At 43.5% G+C, this 18,810-nt stretch overlaps 1 protein-coding gene across 2 annotated transcripts; it reads right to left on the bottom strand.

The window, feature by feature from the left end:
* Positions 1-356: 356 nt before the first annotated feature.
* On the bottom strand, positions 357-18,435 carry BCL7A (BAF chromatin remodeling complex subunit BCL7A). 2 transcript variants are annotated; one of them, XM_066199383.1, is made up of 7 exons: positions 18,218-18,284; positions 14,015-14,123; positions 10,391-10,472; positions 7,594-7,690; positions 5,573-5,740; positions 2,766-2,887; positions 357-1,937 (listed from the first exon to the last, which is right to left on the bottom strand). In XM_066199383.1, exons 2-7 carry the CDS (start codon positions 14,047-14,049, stop codon positions 1,866-1,868), a joined length of 576 nt encoding a protein of 191 aa, XP_066055480.1. In that variant the 5' UTR covers positions 14,050-14,123; positions 18,218-18,284; the 3' UTR covers positions 357-1,865. The 2 variants fall into 2 exon arrangements, with proteins under 2 accessions (XP_066055480.1, XP_066055479.1); XM_066199382.1 differs by lacking the exon at positions 14,015-14,123 and having other exon boundaries at positions 18,218-18,435.
* Positions 18,436-18,810: the final 375 nt, after the last annotated feature.

Genomic DNA, 18,810 nt, shown 5'->3' on the forward strand with positions numbered 1-18,810 from the left:
CACGCTGTTTTCATGAATGATTTGCAATCAAATTTTATTCAGTTAAAATCCAAAGTGTTTTATTTCAACATAAAGGAAAAGTTGAGTGTCATAGGTTATTTGGGGTTCAATCCTACAAACATCTTACGGAAGGTCAGTATTGGCTCCCCACTCCTCCCTCCCCTTTTCCCTCCCCCCAGTTCCTTATTATTTTTCCTAATAAAGTGGTAATTGCAAACGTAATGCAGTAGTCTAAGTGCAAGCCATTTTCACTGTTGGAGAATTCAGACCTAAATAAGCTTCACGAAGACCTAATTTATGAAAAAACATCATCAACTGGAAGCAACTTCTTTTTTTTTTTTTTTTTTTTCCTCTCGTCTAAAAAAGTATTTACAGTTTTTCAGCTTTACAAACTACACGCAACCATTTCCCAGAGCTGTGAGATCGTGTTTTAAATTCCCAGTTCCATCTCCCACGCCAGGAGAAGACAGAGCAAGGGCCCGACCCGGCAGCACGGATGGACACGTGGATGGATGTGTGTGCATGGAAGTGGGAGATCAGCGGTTCCACCGACACCGGGCCTTTATTCCCTGGAAGTACAAAGCCCACTGGAAGACCAGGACCCTCATGACCTGATGCAGATGGTTCCACACTTCTGCTTGCCAGGAATCTGAGGGGAGCTGCACCTACCTTGTGCCTTTTTTCCATTAGGTTAGTCAGCATTAAGCACGCTTCAACGTTAATTGGAAGAGAAGGAACATTCCTAACTGGAGTTAGGAACTGGACTATGGAAACAACAAGGCTTATTTACAAGACTTGCTGAAAGAGAAAAAGGAAACCCCCCCCTACCCCCAATACAGTATTTTCCTGGAACATAGAAGTAAACATCTCATAATGAAACAGTACAATGAAATCCAGTTCAGTGAAAACATGATATCAAAAAAGACCAATTGAAAATAAACTCACTGTGCATCAATCCCTTTGATCCTATTTATGTACATAGTGGAACTTTCCTGTAAAGCAAGTTGTACCCAGTACAGAGATCTGGACCTAATACGTAAGTATTTTAAGTGCCTGTGTTATAATATCTATTCAGATCTGGACTATAAATGGTAAACAGATCATGTTAACTTCTGATGAAGTTAAGTATTTAGAAGACCAAATTTACAGTTGCGAATGCCATGCATTCAATAAAAGATCTCCACTATAGCTGCTAAAATAAAATATCAAGCTCCTTTTTCTCCTTGGACTCCAAGAGTGAAAATGGCTTCCTGATTTGTAGTTATTTAAAAATTTAAGCACCAGGGATTTAAAACTTAAAAACGAAACAAAAACCTCAAACAAAAAAAAAAAGGAAAAAAAAAAAAAAACAACCCTACTACATGGCATTATGCAAACATAGGCCACTTTGCAAAGGAGACAGTTGCAAAACAACTTTTAAAAGTTAGCACTGTTTTCAGAACACAAGGCACAAAACAAAAGCAGACATCACGCCAGAACAATGAACTTCACATGAAAGCTAATACCTGACCTGTACCATCCTTAAATATCTTACAATGTTAAATAGAGAAATGAAAAAAAAAAAAAATACAGCAGCAACATAATTGTAATTTTGACTTTAGAAACAGTGCGTAGACCCCTCCTGAGTTGTTTACTCCAACCATTTCAGAGACAGTAACTTAAAAGTTCTCAATGTTTGTTTCACAGGAAAAAGTTTTCAGTGTCTGAGAAGTTAAACCTTTGTTAGGCTTTCTTGGATTTTTGCTTGGTAACTTGAAAAGTTAGGAGTTCTGTCCTCATCCAAGAGAAGATGCTTAAGTAAGGTTGTTCTATAATTAAGCCCACTGATGTACCTTACATAAAAACTGACCAGAAAAATCTATAGTCTAAATCTCTTCAACATTTTGTTGGGAAGCCTCTACTTTCATCTTTTTAGAAGGTGGCACTCCTTCAGAGTCCTTAATGAGGGGGAAAAGAAAAACAGCCACGTTATCATTGCACTGAAGTTCAGGCACCATGAACATCAAACAAACAGCACCAACAAATTCCCCGGCGTGTGACACGTCCCACACAAAGCATCCCTGGATGCCAGAACATGTCCCAATGCTGCCTCAAATCACTCCTCTACTCACATCTTACCTCAACATCTTTGCACTTCTTGTCATCTACAAAGGGCAACATTCTAGTTCCAGGCTAAAACCCGCAGTGAATATTCCAAGGAACAGCCTCGAGGGAGGGTGCACTGAAACTGAGGACCCACAGGAAAACCAGGAGGAGCAGGGCTCTGCCTGAGGAGCTGGACTTGTCCTGCCCTGAGAAGGGCACAACTGCAAGCATAGTTTCTTCCTCCCACCCACCCAGAATTTTTCAGTGTTCCAGTGAGTAAACACCCAAGCATCCACAAATTAACTCTCCTAACTGCCACAAGCATTTACCTTTATAGAAGGTGTTTTACTTCTGAATGGTCCTCAAAGGGTCCAGTAGGCTTGTTCCAAGCAATTTATTAATGTCAATTGTTAATATTCACTTAAAAACTTGGTCTGGTTTAAGAAACCAAGAAATCCATCAGACCAATCTGGTTTTACTGTTCCAATTCTGTGAGATTCAAGCAGCCAGTGACCTGGACCACAAAACCAGGTCCAGGCACATTTAATACTCTACAGCTGCTTTACTGTCCTCACTTTGGAAATTAAAGGAAATACACAACTGTCCTCCTTATGTTTGCTTTAAAGTAAAAATAAACTTCTCCAAGATCCATGCAATCAGACTATTGCACTTAAAGTTACCTGAGAGTTTTTAGATGCCTCTGTAATTAAATCATTTTCTCCAGAGGACTGAATTTCTGCTTTCTCTGAACTATTCATGGAATTTTCCATTGAAGACTGTGAATTCTGTTCATCAGAGGTATCTGAAATGGCAAGAAATAATTTTAAACAAACAAATGAAAGCTTTCAGGGGGAGTTTTCCACGATGTCTTCCCATCAGCAACATCCCCAGCATATCCATTTCACTCACGTTGTAACCATTAATGAAAACACACATAACAAGTTTACAAATATGATGCATTAAGCTCAAACTCCAGGATCACAACCTAGCTGCTGCCTGAGCAGGAGCACAGACCCTGGGATCAGACCCTAGAGGGAGCCAAGCTCCTGCACAGCCTCCAACAGGATGTCTGAGCCCTCAGAAAACCAGTCTGGACTGCAAGGGAATTCCTTCAAACCAGAAGCAAAAGGCTGAACTGTTACAACTAACGTATCTAAAAACCTAAGCAGAGAAAATAAAGTTACCTGAATCAAAATTCAGCCATATATTTAAAATCTGGGGTTTTTTTGCTTGATACTACTCTTGAGATAGAATTTAGAAATTCAGCTAACTAGCTTAACCACTAAATTTTTCATTCTGGTGGACAGGTGTGAAGAAGCCCTCCAGCCTATTAGAGCTGTTACTTGCTTCCAGCTTTTACTGGGTTTTGGTTTGGTGGTTTTGTTTTTTGTGGTTTTTTTTTTTTCTTTTTGTTTTGGTTTGGTTTTGTTGTTGTTGGGTGTTTTTTAGGTTTCTTTTTGCTGGTTGGTTGTTTTTTTAAACCCTTCTCTCTCTCAAAACAAGACTTACAGAAGACTCAAGGTTAAAGCACCCATTTATTTTAACAGGGAACAAGGGCATGTAAAACATATTCCTAGATCCCTGACCCAAAGATTATATTAATTTATTTTATATGAGGAAAAATGCAAGAGCAAACAAAATTGTTGGACAGCTTTGGTTAATGAAGATGCCATAACCAGTGAGTAATTGCTATTTTTGTGGTGTTCTGTATAAAAAGCATCACAAGCATTTCTGAGTTCAAGACAAAGTGCCGCCCATCACGAGCATCTCAAAGATCACATTCAGCCAACTCGGGCAGAATCCTCTTCCTGTCCATGTCTCACCAGAAAAGCATCTCCATGCTGAAAAAGAAACAAGTCCCAAGGGTCCAAAGAAATCTGAGGTTTGATTTTTGCTGTGTATCTCTCAGCCCCCACTGAGCTGAGGAGCACTCAGCCATGTGCCCATCTCCCTGTGACAAAGCCAGCCCCAGCTCATCACCGCTGCTCTCTCCCAGCTGCTCCTGATGGAACACTCAGCCCTGCTGCTGATCTTTGGGCAAGGGGATCCATACCTTAAACCACCAAGCCTCAAGCTATTCCAATGCCTGCGGGACTTGTTCACACAGCAGAATGCTTTGAATCCACCTGTTTTATTTAAGAATCCCTCATTAAGCATTTCTGACCACAGAAAGTGGCTTACAGGAACCTCCCTGATTTCAGTGGAGTAACATGAGATAGACATGCAAGGTCATTAACCCTGTCCAGCTGAATAATGTCTCAATTGCAGGGCTCTGACTGATCACAACAAGGTAGATAATTTTAAAATAAATTGTTTAACACAGCATTTAACCAACTGAAAAACCCCTGCATTAATTTAACAGGTATTTTTTACCATTATGTCTCCCTTTCATTTTACAGTAACTGGTTCTGGAACAAATCCAGGACTTGGTATGATTTTCCCTGAACCTAAATTTAACCAGAAGAACATGCATGCTATGTAACAGCTTCACATAAGCAGGTTCAGACAATATTAGACCGAGGAGTAAATCCTTACTGTTTACTGTGGCCAAATATGCAAGTGGAGATTTTCCTTGAAGGAAATGGTGCTCTGATTTATTCCGATTTGGTGATGGTTCTGTTGTCAAATTTTAACCCCAGTTAACACTGACAACACTTAACATATTTAACCACTCTGGCATTACCAAGATAAAAGTTCTAAATTTAAATTGGTCAGCGGATCTACTGAGTGAAGAACTAAATCAGGAGGGCGTAATTTAATTGCCTTGCTATGGGAAGAATTCCACAACCAAATGGTTAGAATGGTGTTAAGGACATCTTTTATCTGTTATAATAGGACAAAGAAAGTTATCTTTCCAGGAATATAAATACAGAGCATGTTTCAATTACCCAAAATATAATTTAAAGAGTGAGGTTCAGACCAATCCCTTAACCCACATGGATTTTTAATCTGTCCACAACTGCAATAGAATCTTGTAATGCTTTTAGAAAATTAGGACAGAATTCAGAGCTAACTTTTGAACAAGGAGCTAAGAGGGTTAAGACAAAGCTTGCATTATAATTTACATTATTTTAAAAGTACTTTCAAAGTCTCTCACCTCTATTTTACTGTCACACTAGGGCATAAACTTCCAGAGACCTACACAAACTAATATCTTCCAGGATCTGTGTGATTACCTGGTAGCAGCCATTTCAAAGATGATTTTAAATTATTTCTTCTTTCAAGACTGAGATTTGAGAACAACAAACCAGTATTTTGTTTGTTTCTCTCTGAAAAGACCCCTGAATGTCAGCGTGACCTTTCCAGTTGTATGAAAGATCACCAGCAGGTCAGAGAAATTGTGGGCCATTTTCACATAAATGCCGAGAATCCAGAAAACATCTCTTTCAAACTGTTATTTTCCAGTTCTTAAAGCGAGTAAGCAAATAAATAACACACCAAAGGATGGCTTTTTTTGTTTGGCTTTCAAACGGCCCTCCCAGCTCACCTTCTGAACCAGGCTGCTCCTTTGCCTCTGCCTGAGTTTCGTCAGACTTGACTTCAGTGCCGTCTGCTTGTGTCGCCAAGTTCTGCTCTGGTGCTGGACTGGAATTACTGCTGTTCTCCTGTTTTATTGGAGAAGCATCAGCTATTGAACTCTGGTTGCTATTGTCATCTGTGAACAGAAGAATGGAAACCAACAAATGTGATTTGACAAGATACAAAGCACACCTTAATTCTTCCATACTATTCCCTGGTAACATATGATGTAATTTAGCTCATTAGGGATCAAGTCCAATCGTTTAGACTCACGTTACACCTGCAATTTTTTTCCACACCAGCCTAAGGAGTTTTCAAGCATTTACGAAAAATCTAATTCTAACTGATTTTATGCATTAAAACAAAGAGTGTTTTACTCAGATCTGATCCAAAAGAACTCAGGATTTTGTAACGTGAGTAAGACAAATCAACCGAAGTGGCAGTCTCATATAACACCGGACTGAGTAAGTTCATGCTGCAGATTTACAAATACCCCTCACTCCAATGTTCAGATAAGCAGATATTTTTTAATTGAGTCCTGAAAAAAAACCCAAACCAACCCAAAACCCCCTTCAAGGTGAAATGTGACATCCAGTCCCAATATCGACAGTTTCTAAGTGATAATTGTCCAGAAAATTCTCTAGCCCTCAAAGACTTGGATCACAGTAATCTTCTGCAGCACAGATCTGTAGTTAACAGGAGATCTTCTGCCTGTGCCCTCTCCCTGCGACGGTGGTTTAAGTAACTCAGATGTTATTTTACAGATAGCACTGGGGTGCAACTTCCTTAGCCAGACTAACATCCACGGATAACCAAGGGGGAAGTTCCTGCTCCCTAAAGAAAACTAACCCTGCAAAATATTATGGATTAAATAACTAGAATACAAGTCAATCCACCTCCTCTGCATCAACCATTTCATCCAAAGGACTTCAGGAACACAGAGCTGCTGCTAGGACCACCTCTCTCCAGAGCAGGTTGAAGTCAATTCAGATTAAATGTATCACAAAATTGCACACTGTGAAATTGTACAGTTAAAAACACAGGTGATAAGTGACAAAAAAGCAAGTAGTACATTTACCTCATAGATGGAAGAATCAAGACTTAAAAAAATTACATTATCTGACCAAAGCAAAAGTTCAAAGGTTTGAAACAGAAGAAAACCAAATCCAGATCTGCAAACCCCTGCTCATTCCTTTAACTGCAAGACCACACTTGCTGTCAGCACTGCAAAAAGCAACCATGAGGCAACACAACTGCAAATAAAACTGAAATTAAAAATTTACAACCCACTAAAAAGTGATCCTCTCTTATCAGCTTGAACAGTGCTGCGTTCTCAGCCGTAATTGTTATCCAAACACCCAGAAGGTAAAAACCTAAAGCAGAGCTGAGCTGTGCAAACTGCTCTGTAATAAACACCAGGCTAACACTCAAAAGTCACATTAAAAAAAAAAAAAAAAAAAAAAGTGAAATAAAATTGACCTCATAGTGCCTCACTGGCAAACAAAAAACGTTTTCTTGAGCAGTTAATTTCATCAAGCTGCAGCAGAAGGAATGCACCACAGAACCAGAGCTCGCTTTCTTGGCTCTTGTAGAGTTCTCTTGACCTTAATCAGTAAGAGAGTTAATAAGTACAAAACCTGCCTAAATTATAGTAGGTCCCACTGAGGCTTTGGGGGATGTTTGGTTCTTTAAGCAGCAAACTCTGCTGAGGTAACACTCTACCTGAGTGCAGTGCATTTCTAATTTTATCTTCATATTTAGCTCCACTAACAATTTTTTCCCTTACATTCATAGCCCAAATACAAATGGCATTTGAACAACTGTTAAAACATCCACAGAAGAGAAGTCCAAGGTACCAAGTGAGTATCTGATGGTGTTTGTCATTTTTATTCAAGTCCATACATCGGAGCAGCAGAGAATCTGAGGTTGCTGGCTTACACTTTCACAGCAGTGTAAGAGGGGAACTGGGTCTGACCTTCTCCCACTCACCATGCATGTCCATCATCCCTGGGGAGGAGCTGTTCTCTGGAGTGGTCACTTCAGAGCCACATTTTTCATCTTTGCCCTTTTTCTTATTCTTATTTTTCTGAAAAACAAAAGGCGCCACATCCAAATGAGACCACGGCCACGCAGAGAAATCCAGGCTGCTGTGTAAAACCCTCCCCACCCAGCACTTCTGTAAGAACAGCTCACAACCTCAAGTGAAACCTCCTCCTTCTCTACAACTGATGCTGTTTCTTCATTAAAACTGAAAGGTGGATTAACAAAAATCAGATTGACCTGAACAAAACAGCACAAGCACGAGAGCCCTGCATGAGCTGTAGGTCCCAACCTGCTCCCAGCCCACAAGGATGAAAACAAAGGAAGGGACCATGGCATCCATCACGTGGGGAATCTGTGCCTGCTAAGGGATGCAGCATTTGCAATTAGGAGGTGACGTAATCAGTCTCACAGGAAAAAGAGCCAGCTGCACTGCTTTTGGAGATCCTGCCTGCTGAGGAGACAATTAAAAGCCTGACTCCAGGAAGAATGCTCTCAGCCCACCCTTTTGGACAGAGACCGTCCTCCAGCGAGGGAAGGAGCTGAACCACAACCAAATATTGTCTAAGACTGCAGAGGAAATTCAACAAGTGATATCTGGAGGGGCTTTTTTCTCTATTTTAAACAGATTATTAAGCTTATTTCTAAACTGTATTTTTACTTAGAAAAGCCAGATTTTATCTGCTGATGTATGAAACAGAGGTGAGAGCACATGGACATCTTTACCTTTCCAAAATGAAAGGCCAGAGGGGTCACGATCTTTCTCAGGTTTGGTTTTGTTGTTTTTTAAAGGTAAAAGGGACAGTTCTGCCACAAAAGAAACACTGAAAGTGACTGTAAGCAGTTTAAGCAGACAGCTGTTTTTTAAAGACGTTTAACCATCAAAGTGGTGAGGTTCCAGAAAAGCCTTCCACAACCAGGAGGAGGAAGAGCCAAGCTAATTGTAGTGCAGAGAAATGTCAAAGTGTCTAAGGAGAAACACGTGAGGGGGGGTAATTGAATTTCTGTTCACCAAAATCGAAGACAACTTCCATTTGAAATAGGGAAGGTACCATTCTCCGATTTTAGTGAAAAGCAAATATACTGGCTGGTCCTTCAGAGCGGATGAAATCGGATATAAAAGGATGTCCACAACAAAATGTATTAGACAAAATTATCCCTACCTGGTATTTATGGTTAAAATATATGTCCTTGTGTTATTTGTGAGAACTTCCAGGGCAACAGGACAGAAACCTTGTTAACATCAAGCCTGCAACACCTGCAGCTGCACAACAACCTCTACTTGAAATAAAAAGCAATGACTGTAGGACACCAGCGTAACTGGTCTTAAACAAGTGTCCCAATTTCAGCAAATGTGGAGCCTCAACCTAGAGACGATGGCTTAGAAAACACAATTAAACTCTGCACATAGAAACCATTATATAAACCCATTCTTCGTAACAGAGAACTTGACTTTGGGTAGCAGTGACCTTGAAAATTCCTTCAGAAGCTCACTTAGAAATTCTGTTTCTGAGTCTCATAGCACCCATCCTGCAGGCACAGTGAACAGCAGGAAAACAACTGCCAGAAGCCCTGAGCCTAAAAATCCTGACCCCTGCACTCCCTCTCAACGGATGGCACAATTTTCCCTCACTATGTACTATAAATAATAAAACCAAGACCAAACATTTGACAACTGTGAAGAATAGACAGGTTGCCCAATTCCTAAGGGGTAACTTCAGAGAGATGCTGCCCAAGCACTGGAAGAACCCCTGAGGTTTACCACAACTCTGACAGTCCCTGAAATCTGTGGGGCAACCAAAGCTCAGAAAAAAACAAATTCAGTTAAAGCAACCCTAATTAAAAAAATAAGTCTTAAATTTGGAGTCTGAACAAGACAAGGTCATGACACTGCCTTGTCTGAAAAACCACCATTTTACACATCTATTAATATAGAAGTTTTCTTCCAGATAGGCCTTCACTCATTTTTCAGGTAAAGTAAAAGCACATGACAGCCCAAGGAAAGAGTATCAAACTAAGGATACATTTTCTACTGTGTCATTAATTTACTGTGGTACCGTGGGTTAGTGTTCTCTCTATCACAGTACTACAATTTATAAGATGAGAACAACGATCATTTTAAAAAACAGTTTGTAAGTCCTATTGACTTTGATTTTGACACTTATTTTTTACACCACACAAATAGTGCACACAACAGGAACAGGATGCACAGACAGAACATTCATCAAGAGAAAACACACATGAAAACAGAAGCGTGTGTTGCTGTGTTATTTGGCTGGACATCTTAATACAAGTGATTCCAGCTCCACATGATATTCCTACACTCGTGTCAGTGTTTTCCACCTATTTTTGAGCAAAACAGCAGTGATGCACACATAGAATATCCTCTCTGCCATGTTCCAAACCAGCTACTTGCTTTAAATCACCAGGCAGAAGGAGGGGAAAAATAATCCATGTCATAACTTTCCCTCCCTGCCTTCCAGCTAGCTAGAGAAAGGTTTCAAACTCAGTTTCAGCTGCATGTTGAAGAGCTATCTGAAAACTGATCCCAGCTGACTCCAGGGAGACTGTCACACACTCACCCATCAACATCACTTGCTATAGAGATCAACATCTCCCTGGAGCTTGCAAGACCCACACCAGTCTTAGCTTAAAGGCTCCGTGAAAATCAAAGAATATTTCTTTCAACTTTGCCTAAACAGGAGCATCTACATCTGGAAAAACCAAGATACTGCAGGATACTTACATCATCCACTTTAGGCTCTGTTACTGGTACCCATTTGTAAATCCTTAGGGATGTGTCGCCAACTGTCACCCACTTCTTCTCCCTACAAAATTACAATGCAGGAGAAGTTAAACTTCAGATTCAGAAGAGAGTGATCTACTATTGTAAGTTGTCAAGGATTTAAACAGGCTATTAAGTAGGATGATCTCTATTACATCGTCTTTAGCACTGCATTGTGCAAATTGTTCTTTGCATTTCACAACTTGCTAGAGCACTGCTAACCTCCAGATTTCTCAGGGCTGTTACTTGACTGGGTATGTAACTGCAGTAGCAGTAATAAGATCTGGATTAAAGATAAAGTTAAGAAGAACAGCAATTGAAAATGCAGATTTAATGCCTACAATTTTCAACTTAAGTTTCTAGACAGCAGAAGAGGGTTTAGACAAGACCAGTGTGTTCTGATTGTCATGAAGCTGTTTAATGGGATTAGAAATCTAGATGCATTTTGACCAGCTGAGGTTTATTGGGGGGGGGGGCAGAAATTTGCTGCTGGCAATTTAATGCTCCCTCCACACCCCTGACAGAGAGCCCTGCAATTCCAGCCGTAGGACCAACAGCCTCACGGGGAGCGCTACGTGCAGTGGTGCAGAACCCAGACTCTGGAGAGCCCAGCTCTGGGGAAAAGCAAGGCTGAGGCTACCAGAGAGGGGAAAGCACAACCTGGGGAACTGTGTGTGCAGAGCCTGAAGGGTGACACTGACAAATGGTGAAGGGAATGTGACTGCAGGGCGGCTCTGCCCGAGGGGGTCCCGGGGCTGGGATGGAGGGGGATGCTCAGCTGAGGGATGCATTCCTTGAGCTCTGCACATCAGGGATTAAAAGAAGGTCCACAATGCCAGAGAAATTTCATCACGTTTCTGGGATCAGTTTTCAGGTCACAGATTACCACTGCTGGTTCCTGGGTTTGCAATGCAGCTCTGCAAATGGATCGATTGAAAGTTAACAACAAAGACTGATTCCATTAAATATTCAGGAACATCTGAAATTAATTTGGCATCAGATCTCAGCCTTTCTTTTTTTTTTTTTTTTTTCCTTCCCATAAACACATTTTAAATAATAGATTTGGGATCCAGTTAGAGATTAAAAAAATAAAAGATGTTCTTTGCAGGATGGGAGAAGCTGGATGTGACTCCAAACATATATGTGACAGCTCCATTTTTAGAAAGGGCCTCCAGAATCAAAAGCAGCCACACTGTACAAATGTCACAAACATCCTCCTGGACTATTTGTTTTAGCTACTAAAGCCAATCTTATATTTTCCCTTCGGAAGAGGCATTTTCCCGTTTAATTAAGAACAAAAGCAAAGCTGAACTATATATGACTGTTTGCTACATTTTGGCTCTGTCCATAATGACATCTTAACTGAAGTCCAAAACTATTTCAAATTCATTTCTTTCCCACTGCTCTTCATGGAGCAGTGTTCCCTCAATGTGTTTAGACACAGCCATTTGAGTACACTAGGTGGCTAAAGTATGTCAAAATCCAATTTCACTCTAATTTGGAGCTCTACATGCGATAAAAATGACAGTGGAGATGAGGGCATGTCAATAATGAGAGCATACTTAATTGTGAAGAGATGATCATGATATAATTTGGGGTTTTCTAAGGATACGAGACAAACTAGATTTATTTCTACTTAAGAAAACCTTTGAAATTACGGAAATAAAACCAGCTAGGGTTTTGTTCTGGGTGTGGGGAGAGGTGAATAAATGCTTTTTTAAAAAATCAAGATTTTAGTCTTTTCCTACAGCAAAATATTACTTAGAGATGCTGCACTGGAAAACCAAAAGTTCAAGATACCTGTTAGCATCTCAAAGCAGCCTCACACAGCATCTTCACTGGACAGACTGTAGAACACAGGAGGAAACCTATATTAGTAACTTTTTCCTTCCAGTATTAAAGTTAGCCCTGACATTTTAACTCTTCTGAGCTTTTTACGTACCACTTCAAGTTTTGACAACCCTCACCTCTAGGGATTTTTAACTGATTTCAATACACAGTAATTCAGACAACAATGGGAATAAGAATATTTTGTGATGGAAGTACACCAACATCCCAGTCCTGCAAACACTTATGGCTAAAAAGAAAACTCAACATCACAGTGCTATTATGCAAATATTTTACATGTGTAAGTATTTACAGTATTAACAGTTTAAGACCATGAAAGTATTAATAAGAAAAAAAGAAGACAACCTCCTGCAGAACTTAATAAAAGCATTGGCAGCACAAACACAAATTTGTTAACAAAGAAACGCAATGACTTTCAGACATTTAAGATCAACAGGGCAAAATAATTTCAAGGTTTATGACATTTATTGCAAATTAAGCTTAGAATATTATCTGTAATACTTACTGCCTTACCATTTCAACACAAAATCCAAAATCCAAACAAGCAAACAAAAACCCCCAAACCCACTCCTACTCTGAGCACTCACTTTTTAATCTTTTGTGCAAAGACACCATCCCAACCTGCTGATCAGGGACTCTCCTTTTCACTCAGTGGGAACTGACAGTTTACTGATTCGGGAAATGCTGCACAAATCACAGAAGATCCTCAGTGGCCCAATGCAGGAATAGGAAGGAGGAACTCAGGAACTCTTGTGCTCAGTCTGTTGTGAAACCTTAAATATTTTCTTCACCTGTTTTCCTGTCTGCTGCACCCACCCAGCCCAAGATCCTGACCAGAATTCCACCCCCATCACTCAATTCCACCTTTGATAAGTGATGACTGAGCAGTATCTGTTATTGCACCATGCCCTGTTACTCTCTGTCAGTTGGACTGGAAAAGACGGCTAATGGAACACCATGAACCTGACACTGTATCAGGCTAAAAATGTGGCAATTATCAACTTTACTTGTCCATGTCTAGCTGATAAACTCCAGAGTTTTATAAAACATCTCCCCCCATTTTGCCTGTATTAAAAGCTCTCCATGTTCCTCCATGAATGACTCAGGAGTAACAACAGAAAATGGCAAAACTGAAACATATATAATAGCATTTTTTCATTAAATCTTCCACACTGAAAAGTATCTTCAATATTTTAGGTACAGTAAATTCAGAAACTAATCAGTGCAACAGAAACAAACCCTTACATTTATCTGAAATTGTGTAAAAGCATTTTTAAATTCTGAACTGTATCTGCACAGCATTTAAAGGACAGCCAAGGGTACAAAGGGTAACCATTAGTACCAACACTTCTTCAGTGCTTATGCCTGAGGCATACTAATATTTCAGAACTTACATCATTATATACTCAATTCCCCATTCTAAATAACCCAAGACTCTCAAATATATTTATACTTTGTTTAATAACGCTAAAGCTCCACAGATGAACATCAGATCCCACATATAAAAGTAATCCACGGGTGAGCAAACACAACAGTGTATATTACACTTGTACAGAAAGTGTCAAGGCAGCTTCTGCAGCAGCAGTGAGTGCCAGAAACGTTTGATGGCAGAGACACAGAAAGCCTTTACTGCCAATATATCCCACAAGGAAAGGATTTCCCACTTGTCTGGCCTCTTCCCGTGACTACCATTCATCCCAGTGGTCTGCGTCTCCCCACGGATTTGCTCCCACATACCCCATCTTCTGCTGGTGATCACGAAGTGACGTCATAATGCTGAATTTATCACATCACACTCACTTGCATTGCAACAGAGTTTGGTGAAAATCACAGAATTATGACCTCCCTGTGGGATCAAGCAAAAGAGAAAGGGGATGGGAAAGAATATGCCATTATTAGACACAAGAAGTGCTGTCAGATGCACAGAAAATGATTTTTTGAAGCGTAGGCTTGCTTTTCCGAGCACGCCCACTGCTAAGTGGATGTTTGTCTAGTGACTAACGTGAAGGAGCCCCAAACACACGTGGTGTTTATTGACCAGGCTGCAAATACAATAAAACGCCATGTAGAGAGACTGGACAAGGACATGTGGCCACAGACACCTTCTCTCGGGGTTTGTCTAAGTACAGCACATTCGGGGAGTCTGCTGTAAAGCACACACGGCTTAAAGCAAACCCTGCTTGGTTCCACGTGGCCACAAGCACCTTGCTCACAGCAGAGAGAACCACGGCTTACAAATGCCAAAACTCTACCTTCAGCTTCCACTGAAGTCAGAGAGCACATCCTGGCTCAGAAAGAAATAATCACAAGCCAGAAAAAAGAAAGGTATGATAATTCAAGCATGGCAACAGCATGTTTGGGCCACTACAGAACTTCAGTGCATTCCTGCACATAGACTGGGTATTTTTACCTCAATTGCCACTGCTTGAACTAGTCTTAGGAGAAAACACAGAGTGGCTAAAGCAGGGAGGTGATCTGGGAGTAGCAAACAGCCTTTTTCCAAAGGCATCATGTTAAGGAGTTCTGTGTCATGACTCCTTCTCAGAGCAAAAGCCCATTTGGAGAAGGAGGCATGAGCAGCAAAACCTGCAGAAGCTCAATCTCAGATCGTTACATACCACACAAAAGCGTTTTAGCAAGTCTGAATGGAGACAGTGGACAGAAAAGCTACAGCAGCACTGCCCAGAAGTCCTAAACAGCCACAGCTCACAACCCCAGCCAATGGCACCAGGTAACACAGCCCATGGAGACTTTTCCCTCCGTTTTCTCCAGGTACTTTCACCAGTTGTCCAGGTTCACCTCTTCTTCCTAAGGTGTTATCACTACCCACAGATCAGGGCTTTGATGGGTCAGGAAAAGGTCAAAGGACTCCTGAGAAAAACTGCAATTCAAAGGCAAGGCAACACAGTGGGATTTCCCCATTCCTGGTGCGTTCTCTAAAGCCAGGGTTACCTCTCCCCACCAGGTATTCCAGACCTCCATCCTCACACGTTTGCACAGCTGTCCCGACGTCCAGCAGTGCGATGTACCCATGCAAATTATTTCACTGCCTCCCAAGACATCCAACCACTTATGCTCTCCTCCTGCACAATCCCTGTCTCTCAGTGGGTGTCTGTACTTTCCTTCATATAATAAATCAGACTTTGACAAAAAACAAGGGTGTCTTCAGTATTTTTCTAATGCTGGTTGAGGGCACAATAGTTTTTGCCCCTCTTTCCTTGAGAGCCCACTTGGAGTCTACATCAACCTTTAAAGACAAAAAACCAATCCTGTAGCATTCATTGAGACGTGAAAATAATCTCAGAGGATTTTTTAAAATAGCCTGAGAGAAGAATTTTAAGTACTGTTCAAGAAAGGCAGAACTGTTCTCTTACTGTGGAAATTTAACATTTCTGCCACACAAACACGAGGCAACCATGTATTCTGTAAGCCACATGCTGTGTGTTTTCCAAAACAGATGCTCATTCACGAGGGTGGTTTAAACAAAGGAGATAAGGTTACAGTAATCTCAAGATAAAAACGTAACAACTTCACTGTTTACTACTAAGTTCCAGCAATAACCAGCAGCGCCACGCGCCCTGGGAAGGGACAGGAAGACAGGGGACCTGCATCCAAGCGCTGCCTGACCAGGAACACTGATTTTCTGAGAGACCAAGTGTGCCCTGATGGAAGCTGCTTTCCAGCAGGCACATTCGCAGACGTGGCAGCACGGGGATGCAGGAACACCAAGGTGCTACACACCTGCACAGGTGGACAATGCCTTGGATAAAGCCACTGTTGGCTCAGATGAGTTCGCAGCCCACTCTGTCTCCCTGCCCATCCTTGGCACGCACTGCTCCGAGCACACGAGTCTCACAAAACTCTGTGCTAGGAAATGCTGGACGCAAGGTATTTCAATTTTCAGTGGCTGCATTTCCACAGAAGAGCTGTGGATGGCAACAAATTGCTCCTATTATGCAAATGAAACTGCACACTTGGAAATTGCCGATGTGGCTCTTCTGAAGATGCAGGAATTGCTAGTGTGGAAAGTTCAATTTAACAAGCCAAGTCTTCTCAAAACACTGAAACCACAAAACACAGAATCTCTCCCCTTAATTTCCCGCTGTATTTGACTGCAGGTGGGGGGGGAGTAACCATGAGATTCACCTTCAAAGTATGATTCCTTTAAAAATAAGAAAATCGCTTTACGTGAATACTTGTGAGGTGCACGCACAGAAAGTCGTATCAATACTTCTGACAATAATCACCAGAAACATTGTGTGACTGCACAAGAACCCTCTAAAGCAAACTGTCTATTGTGAAGGTTAAAATGTAGAGAAATCTATTTATACCATAAGACTTCTGTTTTACAGAAAGAGCCATAGCAACTGGCATGATGGCAGAGAGTCCCTGCCAAGAAAAAAAAAAAAAATTAGGTATTTTGTTGAATGGCCAAGCTTCTGTCTCTACTCCTCTCTCAATTCCACAAACCAGGATTCAAACAGACTGTGCTGCGCTCATGAATGAAATACCTACAGACAGAACAGTCCCACACATCCAACCACGCTCCGGCTGGAACAAAAGTCCTGTCACACCGCTGCACATTGTTCTGACCCTCCAAAGCCGGCCCAGCAGTCAGCAAACTGCACTTAAAAAACAACAGCCGAGAGTAGAAGAGAGTTCCTGAAACCACCCGAGCTGCGGAGCTGCGGCTGCTCCGGCTCCCTACACAAAGGCTGGATTCTTCGAAATCCCCATCCCGTGCCCGGCGTCACTGGACACACGTCCCGGTTCTTTGTCCGGCTCACCCCAACGGGCCCATTCGTATGCTCAAGGCCGTTTAAAACTAAACAATCCATTTCACCCTAATATAACGAACACGTTCGATTCTGTATTTTGCTCTTTTTTCTTTTTTTTTTTTAAACGAAAACAAATCGTTAGCGGAGGAGGACAATAGAAATGCCCCCCTTGATTTCAAAGCTTCAAACGGGCTGAGTGGTGCACGGTAACAATAACGCAAGGGATTTCCCCGTGGATTTCAAACGTCTAGAGAAAGTATTTTAAGATACATGCACAGAGAATGCTGAACAGTCAGCCAACTTGCTGGAAGAAGGATTCACTCTTGAGTCACACGGGCACTGCTCTTTATGCCATCCCAAATCCCCGGACCGACCGTGCAGAGCACGGCGGCGACCGCTTCGCTGTATTGTTTAAACACCTCGTGTGGCTTTTTCTAACAAAAGCAAGGGAAAAAAAGACAAAAGCGGAGAAATGCCAACACGCGTTGAAGGCCTAACAAAAGGGGCTTATTTCGCACGGGGTATAACCTTTAATTTTATGGTTTAAGAGAGGTTCCAGGGGCAGTTTCGCGCTCTCTCACGGAGCGTCGGTGGGAGACGATCGCGCCCGGGTTTGCTGCGCTTTTACGCTCAAACCCCGGGAACTTGGGAGGTGAAATCAACCCCCAAACAGGCAACGACAAAAAAAAAACCAAAAATAAACTCTCGGGAGCTTCACAGGGGTATTCTTAAGGTGTTTTCTTTTTTTTTCCAGAACACTTCTCCGAGCGCTATTTCCACCCAGAAGAGCGGGCGGAGGAGCCACCCCGGGCCCGCTCCTCGGGCCCTTTGTAGCGGCCGGAGGCGGGAGGCGCCCGGCCCGACCCCGCCGCCCGCCCATGCCCGAGGCGGCCGGCCCGGGACCCGCGGCGAGGGTCGGCGGGCCGGGGTCCGCGGGGAGCGGCGGGGGGCGGCGGGGAGGGGGCTCGGCCGCACAATGGAGCCGCCTCTCGCCCTCACACGCCGCCGCCGCCTTCATGTGACTCGCCGGAGCGAAATGGCTGCTGGGTGCCGCCGGCTCCCCGCCCCCCGCGGCCGCCGGCGAGCCCCGGACCCGCGCGGGGCCGGAGCGGGGCGCGGGGGGACGCGGGCGCGGGGTCCCGGCGCGGCGCGGCCCGCTCACCATTTGCGCACTTTCTCGATGGCCGCCATCACCCGCTTGATATCATCCTTCGCCCGGCTCCGGGTCTCGGCCCGTACCGACCGGCCCGACATGCTGCTGGGGGGCGGCGGGCTCGGCGGGGATCGCGGCGCTCGGCGCGGCCGGCGGCTCGGTCCGTGTGTCGGGGCGCCCGCCCGCACAATGCCGGGGCTGCGCGGGGCTCGGCACGGCTGCGCTCGGCGGCTCCGCTCGGCTCCGCCCGCCCGCCCGGCGGGGCCCGCGCTCCGCGCACGCGCGGGGCCGGCGGGGACGGGAGGGGCGGGCGCCGTGAGGGGACGGCGGGTGGCGGGAAGAGCGGCCGGGCCGTGAGGGAGGGGAGCGGGGGGTCGGAGTCCCGTGCGGCTCTCGGGGCTGAGGGGACAGCGGGGACAGCGAGCCGCCCCCCGGAGGGGACCTGCGGAGGAGGTGCCGGGCGGGAAGGAGCCCGCGCCGGGGAGAATCCGGAGGCGGCCGCCCCGGCCCCGCGCGCGCGGGGCTGCCAGAATTCCCGTCGCTGGTTTTCCTTGAGTGCTCACAAGACAACGTTCTTTCCCCCCACTCCCACCAAGCTCAGG

This window comes from Chamaea fasciata, unplaced genomic scaffold (genome assembly GCF_029207755.1).
Source record: "Chamaea fasciata isolate MVZ Bird 193981 ecotype frontalis unplaced genomic scaffold, bChaFas1.0.hap1 SCAF_18, whole genome shotgun sequence".
In the NCBI taxonomy this organism is placed as follows: Eukaryota; Metazoa; Chordata; class Aves; order Passeriformes; family Sylviidae; genus Chamaea; species Chamaea fasciata.

Bases quoted from the DNA above. Each gene is read 5' to 3' on its own strand.
- BCL7A (XM_066199382.1), bottom strand. From the start codon at position 18,309: ATGTCGGGCCGGTCGGTACGGGCCGAGACCCGGAGCCGGGCGAAGGAT. The intron at 10,473-18,217 runs GTGAGCGGGCCG...GTAATTTTGTAG, and splicing joins ATCGAGAAAGTGCGCAAATG to GGAGAAGAAGTGGGTGACAG. The intron at 7,691-10,390 runs GTAAGTATCCTG...TTTGTTTTTCAG, and splicing joins CAGAGCCTAAAGTGGATGAT to AAAAATAAGAATAAGAAAAA.